The 15,411-nt window shown below is 40.8% G+C and overlaps 1 protein-coding gene across 1 annotated transcript in view; it reads left to right on the plus strand.

Annotated features, from left to right (window-relative positions):
* Positions 1 to 15,411, plus strand: part of sorl1 (sortilin-related receptor, L(DLR class) A repeats containing) — a 99,730-nt gene that overhangs the window by 15,289 nt on the left and 69,030 nt on the right. Inside the window, exons 2-5 of the mRNA XM_083985037.1 lie at positions 6,427 to 6,543; positions 8,062 to 8,196; positions 9,679 to 9,840; positions 10,255 to 10,322. Of these exons, the coding sequence (XP_083841163.1) occupies positions 6,427 to 6,543; positions 8,062 to 8,196; positions 9,679 to 9,840; positions 10,255 to 10,322 (482 nt within the window). The remainder of the gene's footprint in view (positions 1 to 6,426; positions 6,544 to 8,061; positions 8,197 to 9,678; positions 9,841 to 10,254; positions 10,323 to 15,411) is intronic.

Raw genomic sequence — 15,411 nt, forward strand, 5'->3', positions numbered from 1 at the left:
GGATGGTGGGTCCAGGTGGTGAGGGGGCGGGGCTTTGTTGTGACATCACAAAGTGACAGGAAGTCCTGACGGCTGGTTTTAAGGCTCAGTTTCTGAATACAGGCTGTGTGCATTTCTCTGTGGACTGAGGCTTTGATACTTTCACAGTATTAATATAGAACCTAGAGCTGCTTTATAATCACACTACACATGGACATCTACCTTTATACTGTATGGAGCTTTAACACAAACATCTACCTTTATACTGTATGGAGCTTTAACGCAAACATCTACCTTTATACCGTATGGAGCTTTAACGCAAACATCTACCTTTATACTGTATGGAGCTTTAATACAAACATCTACCTTTATACTGTATGGAGCTTTAACACAAGCATGACAGAGTAATAATTTACAGGTAACTGAGTGTTTTGTCTGTTTCCTAGTTACAGTGTAAATCAAACTATTGGTATTGTTTGTCCATATTTACACATGATAAGTTCGTCTGTTGCTCCTGTAGGTTTTTTTTTATTTTTATTTTTTTATCAGTCCACAGTTTGTACTCCGTCTCGACATGATGATAAAAACATGTGAGTTTGTGGTTGGATACTCACAGTGGAAACAGGAAACAGCAGATAAACCAAAAGGAAGTTTGTCCAGTTTTACCTGTAAATACTGTGACATGTGATATAACTCAGTCAGGCCTCCACACGCGCGCACGCACACACACACACACACACACACACACACACACACACACACACACACACACACACACACACACACACACACACACACACACACACACACACACACACACACACACACACACACACACACACACACACACAGAGGCCTTGATCATATTTCACTTAGGAAAAACAGTAGAAATATGCAAATGAGCGCAGCTATAAATCCTGGTAGGTGATCATCACAGACGGTGGAGGAGCTGCTCATTATTCTCATTCAGCATTAAAAATGAATTTCACGCCTTAAAAGTCGCGGCCAAAATAGAACCAGCCGCAGAAAAGAGGCAGTGTGTGTGTATGTGTGTGTGTGTGAGAGAGAGAGAGACATAGACGACACACACACACACACACACACACAAACACACATAAAGGCTGGATAGTGTGCTGTTGCAGCCACAGCGTCGTTTGCCGTGCACACCGAAAATAAAATGAAACCGTTTTTGCCGGTCAGGACGACAGTGATTTACAGCCTGTGTTTGGGAGGAGGAGGAGGAGGAGGGAGGGGGGAGAGGGGGGAGTGGGGGGGTGAGAGGGGGGTCATGGAAAGGTCTGAGCCAGACCACACAGCCTCTCTCTCCCTCTCTGCAGGGTTAGAGCAGCAGTTTATGGAGCTTATAACAAAGATGCTGTTCCGCATACGTACAGACGGAACTCAGAGCTGCTGCTGCTGCCTCCATTATAAACCTGTTCACTGTCAATGATCCTGTTGTTTATGAAGATTTAAAGGGATACGCCAACACTTTTTTTTTCGTGTCTTGCCTCACTCCCAAGTCCATGACCAGCAGATAGACACCATCCTTTCAACTGTGCGTGCAGTAACAAGGGAGATTTTTACGTATCGCCCGTAATTAGCTTAGCTCAAACACTGGAAGTGTATAGGTAGTGTTAGCCTGCCTCCTACCCAAGCCGAAAGTCAGAAGCTGAGTTCATTTTAGCTCTAAACTCTGTAAATATATCACTTTATCAACATTTCAAACATTTTTAGGCGAGAAAGTAGCCGTTTAGATCAGCAGTGTGTCGTTAATTTGTCCAAATACCAGCTGTTTACAATTTTGTTCGGACGAATTCGGCGCTACTCAAGCTAGCCGTTGTGACCAACGCACTTCCGGTTACTTTCACAAAATAAAACACCCGTTGCCCTTTACATACAGAAAACCATGACGATAGAATTTGTGCTTTTACTTTGAAATAGGAAGCTAACCTACCCTCGATGTAGCTAGCTTGAACCGAAATAAACCGTCTTTGCTTGAACCCTCCGTTTTGACCGATCTCGTCCCGTTACCGGCATTTGACCGCTCAAGATGCCTTACCGGAGAGTTTTGTCAGCTCTGAGACAAAGATCGGCCCGCCGGTTTCCGTTAAGAGTTGCTGAAGAGTTTCTCTGATGACTTTAGGTGGAGGCAGGCTAACACTACCTATACACTTCCAGCATGAAAAAAAAAATGTTGGCGTATCCCATTAAATCCTTAGATGTAGAAATATGAGATTAATTATCTCATTTTAAAAGTTATTTATCTCTGAATTCAGGATATCGCCTGAAATCGATCATGAACGAGTCTTTTGTAGCTCAGGAAATCTTAAAAATAATTTATAATTTTTAAGTAATTTACTTTTTCAAACAGGCCACATGCAGTTTTCTTTTTCATGAGAATACAACACAGTTTTATTCATTAAGCTTCTTAAAACACTTGTGGTTTTCACTGCTTTAACGTATGTGACACGTTTCTATCCCAGATCCTTGTCTGAGTGCAGACAGTTTCCTGTTTTAAAGACGACTTCTGGGTTTCGGCCTGTTTCAAGATGAGCCAACGTGTTTCAGTGCACGCCATTAACATTAAGTAAATTAGAGGTTTTTGTAAACACAACATCCAAACTGGGCCCCTGGAAGTCTCTATTTTGTCATTGTGTGATCAAATTAATGCAGGAAAATCTGATTTTGAATGATTTGATTGATACCACATTAAGTTTTTGGAGCACTTTATTAATATTTTACACAGTGACAGTGGTTTTGTTTAGTATTTGAGCCTCCAGCCGATGGAGATTCCTCTGCACAAACAGTATCGACTGAACTGAAGATAAACAAACAATTGGCCCATTGCCATAATCCCTATAGTCATAGCAGTAGGTTCGTTCCCTTTAATTGTCGGTGCAAGCTATTTTTAGAACGGCGGAGCAGAGCCGCGAGCTGCTCAGAGCTACACTACGGAGGCTCATGGGATTTCTTGGTTTCCCTCATCAAACTCATCAAATACACAATCCAACAACTCCACAACGCTCTGGTGGACAAGTTGTGATCTGCACATTCACCACGCTATGAGATAATAACACAACGTTACCAGACAGAGTTGTTTTAGAGGAAAATTCATGCAAAACCGCTGATGCCTGTTCCCGTCAGGGACAGTTTTTCAGCAAGCAGTCTCTGTATTTACCTCTAAAACAACTCTGTCTGGTAACGTTGTGTTATTATCTCATAGCGTGGTACCGGACACGGCGATGGCACCGATAACTAATTCACGTATAGGCTACTGTGCTTCTCTAGGGAAGACACAGAAGACTTTGCGAAAAACTGCAGCTGTGCTTTTAATTTATTGTTCAGCGTATTTTGAGAGTTAGTTCATCACTGTTTCAACATGACAGGCTTTGTCATAGTGTGCGGTGTTGTGCGGAGTGTAGTGTAGCATTGACAATGTTCGTGGACTGGAGGAAAAAGAACAATAAACATTGATGCATATGTTTGGGTATCTTCAAGGCAAACTCCATAAGGCATCTTTAATTCGATATTCTTTAACGTGTGGATGGAAACATGGTTATTGTCTGGACTCTGGCCTTATGAGTCTGAGGCCGAGCTGCTGCCATCTCCTTCTGTGTTTGCTGTTTTTCTTTTTTTTCTGTTCTCATCGCGGCCAACGAAGCCTAAAATGCAGAGATTTACTGCTGCAACACCTCGGCCTGACAGGCAGCGCCGGCCTCTCACCGAGCGAGGCGTCGGCCCTGAGGGAGGCGGGCTGAGGGAACCGGAGGAGGAGGAGGAGGAGGAGGAGGAGGAGGAAGATGGAGGGAGAGATTGAAAAGCAGAGTTGTGTATCAGAGGAGCTGGCGTCCTGACAGCGGTGGCTCATAGTCGGCCTTTTGTTGGAGGCGACGGGGGAAACGGTTAAATCTGTGTTTGGTGGCGACGCACAGTCTGGTCCTGATGAGGATGAGGATGATGAAGATGAAGATGATGTTGGCTTCGTCGCCGTCTGGCAGTGACATCGCCGTCACGCCAAAGGAAAAACCCGACCTTATGCATCATCATCATCAGAGTCTGAGATGCTCTGTGATAATAAACTGCTACGTTTCCCAGAATCCTCGGGCCAAGACACAATATCTGTTGTTGCTGCAGCTGCTCCGAGACGCCGTCGTGTTTCGGTTTTTGGCTCCGTCGTCGTGGCGATAGTAGAAGTGAGAGGCAGAAGTGAGGTTTTTTTTTGTGTTTTTGGTGTGTGTATCTGATCTGGGCTGACAGGAGCAGCAGAGATACTCGCCGTTTAGTGTGAGGCGCTGGGGAAGAAGAAGAAGAGGAGGTAGATGATGATGAAGAAGTTGTAGTTGTGGAAAAGGAAGAAGAAAGGGTAGAAACGGAAGACGAGGAGGAAGAAGGGGTAGAGGTAGAAGAAGAAGCAGTGTAAGTGGAAGAAGAGATAGAACAAGTTAGAACATGTAAAAGAGGAAGAAAATAGATGAAGAAGAGGTGGAAGTTGTAGAAGAAGGAGAAAAGGGGGAGGTAGATGATGATGATGAAGAGGAAGAGTTAGAGGTAAAAGAAAACGTAGTGGTGGAAGAAGAAGAAAGGGTAGAAATGTAAGAATAAGTAGTAGAGGAGGAGGAAGGAGAGTGGAAGAAGAGATAGAACAAGAGGTAGAACAAGAAGAGTGGGAGGTAGATGTAGAAGAAGGGGTAGAGATAAAAAAATAAAAAGTAGCGGTGGAAGGAGAGATGGAATAAGAGGGAGAGGTAGAAGAGGAAGTGGATAGAAGAAGTAAAAAGAAGAGGTAGAAAAGGGAGAAGAAAGGGTGGAGGTGGAAGAAGAAGGACAGGAGAAGGAAGGAGGAGGATAAAAGGTAGAGGAATGTGAAAAGGGAAAGGTAGATGAGGAGAAGATTTAGAAGGAAAATAAGAAGAGGTTGAGGAAGAAGAGGAAGAGGAGGAGGAAGAGTATAGTCCTCTCTGCATCATCAATAAAAGATGGAGGAAGAGACGGTGACAAAGAAAAAGATGAAACAGCTCATTTGTTCTCGTTGATCTATGAGTCCAGAGGGACGAGTGTGTGTGTGTGTGTGTGTCCATATACATTACACACACACACAGACACACACACACAGCTGGAACTTCATCCACAGGTGTGTGTTTGTGTGTGTGTGTTTTTTTTTATTAAAACACTAAAACCATGACTCAGTCTGTCGACAGAAACGATGACATCATCACCGAGCTGCTCCGTTGCTCCGGACGTCACAAACATCAGATCACAAACACATTTGTTTTTCTGACTCTTGTTTCTTTTCTTGGACTTTGCATCATGTCAGTGTGATGAATAAAAGTAATAGCCTATAGAAAATAAACATTATATTTTACATTCAAAACAACCACTGAAATATAAAACTACAAAACAATAATATAATTGTATAACAGATTATTACATTGGCAAAAATATATATATATTATGTCTTTTACATTTATATATATTCAAACGTGCTGTAAAAAGGATAAATATGTTTAGATATAAAATCAGATTAGCCTGTTCAGGTAATTAGAGAGACAGACAGACAGACAGACAGACAGACAGACAGACAGACACAGAGAAAATAATAAATAAAAGGTCCAAAAGAGAGTTCTGCTTGAAAATGTCTCCTTCACTTTAAACCTGTTTTCCTCAGAATTATCCTCCCAGAATGCTGAATTTGGAGAAAACAAGCTGTATTCAAATGAGGATAACTAAAAAGTGGAACATGCTACAAACTAACATTTTTTCCTGGTGAAAGTGGAGAGTCTCTCCTTTCATTTGAGATATTCTGTGTAATTTTAGTCACAGCGCAACATATTTTGTGGCTGTTTGAAAAGTAATATAAATTCTCAAAAGTGCTGGCACTGGCTGTACACTGAGGGAAAAAAAAGCTTTGGCAGTGAATGAGTTAAAGAAAACCAGACATGTACTCTTCCACAGCAGAAAATAGTTCCCTAGCGATTAGATAGAGATTAGATATAGATTTTTTTTTTGCCCTCCAGGTCACCGGCAAATCATGTGACTGAAAACTATGAATTGCGATTGCTAATTTAAAGGGATAGTTCAACATTTTGGCAAATTGTCCCATTGCCATAATCCCTAAGAATTTGTATAATTGTGATGTGTTTTTTCAGTTTAAACCAGTGAAACCAGATTTAAAACACTCTTGGTTTTAGTGTTTTAACAACAAAACGTAGAGCGACACCTGAGTTTGAGTAGAGTATAAAGTCATGAAGTTTACTGAGTGGAGTGTAGTAGTAGTGGAGTGTTATTGATTATAGTTTTTATTGATTATAGATTGAGTTTCTCATGTGTAACAGTGGCTTGTGTTGGTTTTCTTTGTCTCTATCTTCCTGGTTGAATCAGAGTTTTAATCTGAAGTGTTTGTCTCCTCCTTCCTCTTCCTCTTCCTCCTCTTCTTCCTCCGTCCTGCAGGCCAACCTCAACGACTCCCACAACCAGATGGTCGTCCACTGGGCCGGAGAGAAGAGCAACGTCATCGTAGCTTTGGCCCGGGACAGCGCCGGCGCCACGGGGCCTCGGACCAGCTCCGTGAGTTCACCTGAACACACCGTCCTGAATGCACCTGAACGCACCACCCCACAGTTTAAACAAGGCACTCGTGACACTAGTTTAACGTGTTCATCAGGTTTCCTGTGATTACGTAACGAGTCACAGTCACTGAACGCCGCCTTGTTTTCACGTTACTAATACTAATACTAATATTGATACCTTTGGATGGAAGCAGCCATTTTTAATAAAAATAAATAAATAAAATAAAATCCCCAAAAGCTCAATATTCATCTGGATCTGATCTCGTTTATTTTTTCTTTTACGACCTCTCAGAGTTCATGAAGACATAAAAGAAAAGTGACATTTATCACCGACACCTCGCTTTAGATCCATTTTTAAATGTCAGAGATAATTCAGCATCTTGAGTTCATTAAAGGTTAATGGAGGAGGCTTTTATTTTGGCGTAGAGCTGAAGCTTCCTGTCTCTCTCAGAGTGTCTTTACTTTTCCACTAGAAGCAACCGAGTCATTTCTATATCGGTTACTGTATTTTAGTTTTATATGATCAATATTTCAGATTATTGTGGTTTATTACACAGTTTATGATTGTACCAAATTTTGTTTAATGTCTGTATCGATACAAAACCACAGTTTATCTGATGTCTATCTTCACAAAGAGAAGATTTATTTTATTTTACTTTATTGTGCTGGCGTCAGAGGTTGTAAGTGTAGTATTTCCATAACACCTTGAGGGAACCTCTTCAGATTTGGCTCAAATATTCACTTGGACTCAAATATGAACTGAGTGGGCTTTCGTGGTCAAAGGTCAAAGGTCATGGTGATGGTGACCTTGCAGAAATGTGAGTTTTTTTTTACCTTGTAAATGCAAAAACTCCTCCATAACACCTGGAGGGAATCCCCGTCTGCAGGAACAGTCCATATGCCATATCTTATTCATTATATTATATTGTTTATTATTTATATAATACAATATATTAATTGTGAATGGATGAAAAGTTAACATTGTAACTTCTTCTAATGATCAACTTCTCAGTGTTACGTACTGTAAAGTCGTGTGAATGATTGTTGAAGTGTTTTAAATCTGGCCACTTCATGTGACATAAACACATAGGGAAGACAAACAATAAACTTCTTTTATACGTATTCAGTTTTAATCTTGGCTTCTACTTGGTTTAATATACAGTATATATACTTCTTAAATTCTTGTTTTATGGCGGATTGCAAACTTCAGGTAGATCAGATCTGGTATGGAGCGAATCATATAGACGAAGAAGACCAACTTCTGGTGTGGAGTGGACTTATGGCGGCGTCCTTGTCCCTGCAGACGGGTATTCTTGCATATTTGGTCAAAGGTCAAAGGACACAGGAATCAACATAAACATGTCTTAGTCCGTGTGAACTCAACATCTGGAGAACTTCCTGTGGGGAGTTTCTTCAGATTTGACTGGAGGATGAACTGATTTGGAGTTTGTCAGTCAAAAGGTCAAAGGTCACGACGATGTGATGTGTGCAGCTGATCAATACGCTCCGTCTCCAGGTCTACGTCTCCTACGACTACGGCACCACGTTCATGCTGGTCTCGGAGCGCTTCCAGCTCCTCGGGCCCAAGTTCAAGGACGGCAGCAAACAGATCATCTCCCAGTTCTACCACAGCCCCGCAGACAACCGGAGGGTGAGTTACCACGACGACACAACATCATCCTGGATCCTTTTAGATTCAGATTTTATTTTATTTTGCACAGTTAAAAATAAACAAGTAAAAAGAACAATTAGATCATTTACTGAGCTGGAAGGGGAGAAAACTCAAAGAGCTTATTTAGTTAACAATGAGATACTGTATAATGTCATACAAAAAGATAAAAGAACACACAAATGAACAAAAGAAGTATGCAAAGTATAATAATAAAAAAAATATCAGAAGTTTATTTACTTGAAGCAAATCAAGAGTTGATATTCCTGTGTTTATGACACAAACGGGAGCTTCCGACTGCACGTAAACACACCGAGCGTCAACTTGGGTCTCACGTGAGACTTTGAATTAGATCAAGTTTTACAAACATGTCGGCTTGCTTGAAGTAAACAAACTTCTCGGTGCATGTTTGAGTCGCCATCTGAAGCTGTCTGTGGCTTTGAGGGATGTAAACAGCCTAAGCAGCGGAACTTCCATCCGCTCCCATTCATCGCTGCCGTGGCGATGCGGGGACAGACACAACCACCGCAAAACAGGAGCAATTAAACTGAAAATCTTCAGATTCCTTCTTTTAGACCTAAAATGTTGGGAAAATACATCCCCGAGTTGAATTTGCCCGGAATTGTCCTTTAAATTCCTGTAGCAGGTATTTAATTGTAATTTTGTAATTTAGTAATTTATTTGTCCCCGTAGGGAAATTGAGTTGCAGCAGATCACTTGACATTTCATCTAAAAAACAACAACAACACAGATAAAAACAGCACAGTACAACTTTCACACAGATTAACACTCATCATTAACACTCATCATCAGTGAGTCAGCTTTATGTTTATCGCAGCCTTAACCTGGTCAGACCAGCTGAGCAGGCTATAGGCTGACCAACACTAACAGTGACTATCGATTATTATTAAGGGATTTAATGGCCTGGGGCACAAAAGAAAATTTAGCTCTGTTTTTAATAAACGGAGGGGGGCGATATCGTCGCCCGGATGGAAGAGGGTTAAATGAGTGGGCAAGGGGGTGCCTTTGGTCACCTATAATATTCCTTGCCTTTTTCTCTATCCTATCTCTGTAGATGCCTTCCATACATGGCAGAGTGATGCGCAGCAATTTACTAGATATGGTTATAATTTCTCTAACCCTCTTTTTCTGTGCCTCTGTGGCATTGCCAAACCAGCAGGTAATACAAAAAGAAAGAATGCTTTCAATGAAGGAGCAATAGAACATTTGAAGCATTCTCCTTTCAACATTAATACGAAATGCCAACGTGAGACGCCGCAGGGCAGCCACAGAGCAGCGCCCCGGAAGCGGTAGAAGATGATCACATGCACAATTTAACTTGAACGTTAAGAGATGGTTCCTGGAAAACGGAGCACAGACTCGTTAGATATTTTATCTTTAATTATCTCTGTCGTCGTCGGTCGATGGCGATCCTGAACACCATCGTTTCTTCCTCCTCCTCAGTATCTCTTCGTGGACTCCACCAACAACTACCTGTGGAACACCTTTGACTTCTGTAAGAGCGTGCAGGGCTTCTCGCTGCCCTTCAAACCCACGGACCTGCTGCTGCACAGCCGGAGATCGAACCTGGTGCTCGGCTACGACAGCTCCCACCCAAACAAGCAGGTAAAACACCGCCGCTTCCTCCTCCTTTTTCCTTTTCCTCTTCCTCCTTTTCCCTTTTTCCTTCTTCTTCACTGTGATGAGTCAGAGCTGCAGCGCTGAGCCGTCAGATACGTCGACCGGTGTGTTTTTTATTTCCTCGTTTGCATCGAGTACACACTCGCATCGTGTGTTGTTATGGAAACGAAGAGGAGAGACCGTCTTGATTTTTGTTTTTTATTTACTTCCATTGTCTCCAGTTCAGAGCTACAAATGGCTTCTCACTGTTTCTCGTCACATGTGTAAAAGCCGAAGCGAAGGAATGAGCTTGACCTACATTTTTACATTGCACCCCCTCCTCTTCTCCCTCCTCCTCCTCCTCCTCCTCCTCCTCCTCCTCCTCCTCCTCCTCCTCCTCCCTCTCTCCTTCCTCTGTAGCTGTGGAAATCGGACGACTTTGGGGAGACATGGGTGCTGATCCAGGAGCATGTGAAGACCTACTTCTGGTAAGAAAAACCCACTGAACACATGAGACACTGTCAGACGTTGTTGTTGGAGGAGCGTGAGTTTAACAACAATAACAAAATCTGACACTTTTATACAAAAAAAGGAAATAAACGGAAAATTACTCAAATCAACCAGTTCTAAAATGTTAAAGTGTAATCTTTTTTAAGTGTCTTTATAAAGAAATAACCTATATTAATAATAATAATACATTTTATTTGTAAGCGCTTTTACAATTGCTCAAAGACACTTTACACTTTGAAAATCATGAAATAGGGCAAGACAGAGTGGGATTCCATTAAAACTGTATAAAACACAAAAAACAGTATAAAACACACACAAATTATATATTTAAATGCGATTTAAGAAAAGAAAAGAACTATATTGACAATGCATATTATATGATAATGGCATAATGGCAGATCTTTCACTAATAATAACAATTGTGGCAAAAAAAACTTGAGAAATGCAGCAGAACGTGAACATTAGAAAACATATGAACATGAAATCATGTTAAAAAAAACATTAAAGACGGATTATTGGTAAAATAATAATAATTTGAGCTGCATGATGTGCAGGAAACGTCATATTATTTTATAATAAGGACAGATGTTGTGATTGTGATTTCAAAATGGACATGGTTTGCTGTCCAGGGGCGTCTCTATGGCAACATAACACTTATGGTGCTGACGATGCACAACGATGTTTTGACATATTTACCTTTTATCAAAACAAAATTGCAGCTCCACCAATGTGATTTTATTTTTTGTGCAGTCGTGGTCACAGACTTGAATCAAGTTAGAGGTTTTATTGTGATGGATAGACATTGTGTTAAAGTTGTGTTAGCTTCTTGGGTGTATGATCTATATCTCAGAGGAATTGTACAGATCGTTTTTTTAGGTATTTTATTTTGAAAGTTCAGTCTCTTTCCTCTAGGATGGAGGGCTTGTAGTTGGTTTGTCACAGTGAACATTTAAACCGACACTGGATCATTTAAATCTCATTTTTTCTTGTGGTGGTCAGACGCCTCTGGTGCGTGTTCTACTAAAATAACCAGAACTCGCTCAGTTTTTGACCGATTTTCAAACGGTTTGGTTTGTTATGAACATCAGAAATACAGTTATGATACTGCATACTTAAAATCACAAATAATTTAAATCATGTACTTTTCTATGAAAGTAACATTATAGTCCTTAAAGGGATAGTTCAACATTTTGGCAAATTGGCCCATTGCCATAATCCCTATAGTCATAGCAGTAGGTTCGTTACCTTTAATTGTCGGTGCAAGCTATTTTTAGAACGGCGGAGCAGAGCCGCGAGCTGCTCAGAGCTACGCTACGGAGGCTAATGGGATTTCTTGGTTTCCTTCATCAAACTCATCAAATACACAATCCAACAACTCCACAACGCTCTGGTGGACAAGCTGTGACCTGCACATTCACCACGCTATGAGATAATAACACAACGTTACCAGACAGAGTTGTTTTAGAGGGAAATTCATGCAAAACTGCTGATGCGCGTTGCCTTCAGGGACAGTTTTTCATCAAGCAGTCTCTGTATTTCCCTCTAAAACAACTCTGTGTGGTAACGTTCTGTTATTATCTCATAGTGTGGTGAATGTGCAGGTCACAACTTGTCCACCAGAGCGTTTTGGAGTTGTTGGATTGTGTATTTGATGAGTTTATGTTGAACTATCCCTTTTATATAGCCAGACTCAGAGCGAGTGGACCAACACAAGACGGCTGCCTGTGAGTTACGTCTGTGCGTAGTCGGATCCACCCCCCCTTGGTACAGACTCGCCATGACGACCTGACACACCCCACATCCAAAAACCAGAACTGTCCCTTTAAAATCTTAATCTTATAATCTTGACAGATGAACCTGTGAACTGCAGCTTGGCCAGTTGGTTGGCGGTTGTACTACAGGAGGAGGTTGTGTTGGTTTGTGTTGTGCGAACAACTTCATGGTTTGCTGCGAAGGGGAACTTGATGTATGCGGGTTTAATCGGGGATTAAACCCGCATACATCAAGATTACCGGTGAAAGTCACATTACATTAGATTCTTAACCTTTTTACGTAAACAACTTGCATAATGCTCCTCAGTGGTTATGTTATTCTCAGTCATATAACTTGCGTGGCCGGTTTATTTATACTGCGCCCCATTCAGTGGTTTGTAGAGGCTTGGAAATGCATTAAAGATAGAACATTAAGATGACATTACAATTGCATTCAAAAACAATAAAAACTAATTTGAATTAGTGAGAATATTTAAATAGTCATTAAGATTGCAAGGAAATGCAAACACAGCACAACATCCCAAACAGGGCTGCAGGATATGAAATAAAAACAGGTTGTATTGTGTTGCAGATATTTTGGCAGATGTTGTGATTCTAGTTGGAGTGACAGTTTTGAGCGATAATTTGATTTTAATTGGAAAAAATATTAAAGTGATGATGATGATGATGATGATGATGATGATGATGATGATGATGATGATGATGATGATGATGATGATGATTAGGAGGCCGGAGGATCTATGTAGACGCCAAAACACAGAGAGTTTACATGAAAACTAAATTCATGTTATTATTTCTTGTTGATTTTAAATTGCCCTTCGTAATGTTTTGATGTCTTTGAATGCAAAGTTTGTCCTGGTCCGCCATGTTTTTGGTTTTTCTGGCTTGGTGCGTCTTGAACATTTTGAAGTTGGAACTTGGAGTTTTCAACAGAACGTTACGAGACGGAGCTGTTTTCAAGGTAAATGCAGAGACTGCTTGATGAAAAACTGTCCCTGAAGGCAACATGCATCAGCGGTTTTGCATGAATTTCCCTCTAAAACAACTCTGTCTGGTAACGTTGTGTTATTATCTCATAGCGTGGTGAATGTGCAGGTCACAACTTGTCCACCAGAGCGTTGTGGAGTTGTTGGATTGTGTATTTGATGAGTTTGATGAGGGAAACCAAGAAATCCCATGAGTCTCCGTAGTGTAGCTCTGAGCAGCTCACGACTCTGCTCCACCGATCTAAAAATAGCTTGCACCAACAATTAAAGGTAACGAACCTACTGCTATGACTATAGGGATTATGGCAATGGGCCAATTTGGGCCCTTTAACTTATTACTTTAGCTTGTTATAATATCGTGTTACAGTAGCATCATCTTATTTGTTTGATTTGATTTGATTTCACATGACAACAGTCCTCATTTCTCTGTGAAACTCTGACCTGTTGTGAACAAAACAGTCGACTTGACGGAGATTTACAGTCGTTTGCTGTGGCCTGGTTTGATCAGTGAGAAACTGGCTGTGGAGGTAGAAGCAGCCATTTGAGCCGCACAACTGCAAACAGTCAGACAATGAAATCACTGATTGCTCACCCCCCACCCCAACCCCACCTCACCCCCTCCCCCACCCTCACCCTGCCAAAAGCCTCAGCAATTTGAGTGTGTTACTTTAAATTTAAATGAAAGCAGTCGCGCAAAGGCACAAGGCAGCGATTCAGACTGAGGGAAAACAAGGGGGATGAGGGGGAAACGAGGACGAAGCAGCATCATCACAGGGCTCTGACGGCCGCCTGTTGATAAATGAGTGTTCACATGAATAAACGACAACGTCTCCTCCTCCTCCTCTTCCTCCTCCTCTTTCTCTGCCGCCACCAATCGATGGGGCAACTGGACGCACCTGAACGCACCTCACCTGGATCGTCGTCGTTTTGAACTGCACGACACCCGATGAGGAATCAGATAGTTCATTCATTCATTCATTTCATTTTTCATTTCATTTTTGGTTTATTCCATTCATGGTATAGCTACATTCTTCACAAGGTTGCACAAAATTACATAATGTACACATTGTCACCATGAATGAAAAGGAGCAGAATGAAGAAAATGTATAATACCTGCCCCTCTCTGTTGTTATAATTACATTGGCTTACTTCAACACCAATATTATACCCTATTTCAAAATATTAAAGATGATGAAACATACAGTAGTTGTGACAAGAAAACAAACAAAACACCACTCGTCCATCTATCTTTTTCTCTTTCTCCTTCTTCTTTTTTGTAGATGCTTATCTTTTCTTTTTTAAACATTTTCTTAAACTGAGACATACTTTACATACTTTTGTAAATGTTCTGGTAATGATCTTTGTTCTTTGCTTTATGACCAACTAAACAAAACACAACTCCACCCACACCAGTACGTAGCCTAGTCATAGTTGTGTTGATGTGACATGTGATAGTCTGAACCTCGATGCTCAGAACAAAGTGTTCGACTGAAACGCAGATTCAGATATCGCCTGTGTGTGTTTGTGTGTATGTGTGTGTGTGTGTTTTTGTGGTGGCTATAAAAAAAGAAATAGAACAAATTAGAATATGTTTAATATTCACAAGAACATTTAAATGGTTGTGTTTGCAGAAAGGAAAAGAGAAGCAGCTGCAGCGGTGGTTGATATCTGAGCCGGTGTGGGGTTTCACAGACCCCCAGGAGTCCCTGAGGTTGGCTCCTGAACAGGGGGAATGATTTATTTTAGCTTCATCCATAAGTATCACAATGACAGAATAAATAAAAGGCTTTGTGAATGTAAGAATGTAAAGATACAGCCTGTCTGGAATATAAACTCAGCCCTCGTCTGTTCTCACTGCTGAGATTTGTTTTGTAAAAGACCAATTGACATCTTGATGATGAGGGAATTCACTTTTTATTCAGAATTCAAAATAACATGGGGAGAAACACAACTGGTAGCAGCGATGTGTTTAAATTCACTATTTTACAACAGTATGAGCCTGGTTACTCTGATGTGTTGTGTGCACTGTTGTCTTGGAAACTATACAACCATTGTTGTTTTATTTGTTAACACAAAAGGGAGAAAATAATCACACCCTGTTGGAACAGATAGTTAAAGAGTAACAATAAACTCTATTTATAACTACAGCACTTTACCCGACAAAGTTACAATGACATAACAGGAGAGGAAACAATAATTTACTTTTATTAAACAAATTGAAATAATCAGTATAAAGAAGAATCACATTTAATCTCCTAAAATATTGATCTTGATACTGAAAAATGAAGCCAGCTTTAAAAAATAATGAC

The sequence above is a fragment of the Trachurus trachurus genome, assembly GCF_905171665.1.
Source record: "Trachurus trachurus genome assembly, chromosome: 13".
NCBI classification, from domain to species: domain Eukaryota; kingdom Metazoa; phylum Chordata; class Actinopteri; order Carangiformes; family Carangidae; genus Trachurus; species Trachurus trachurus.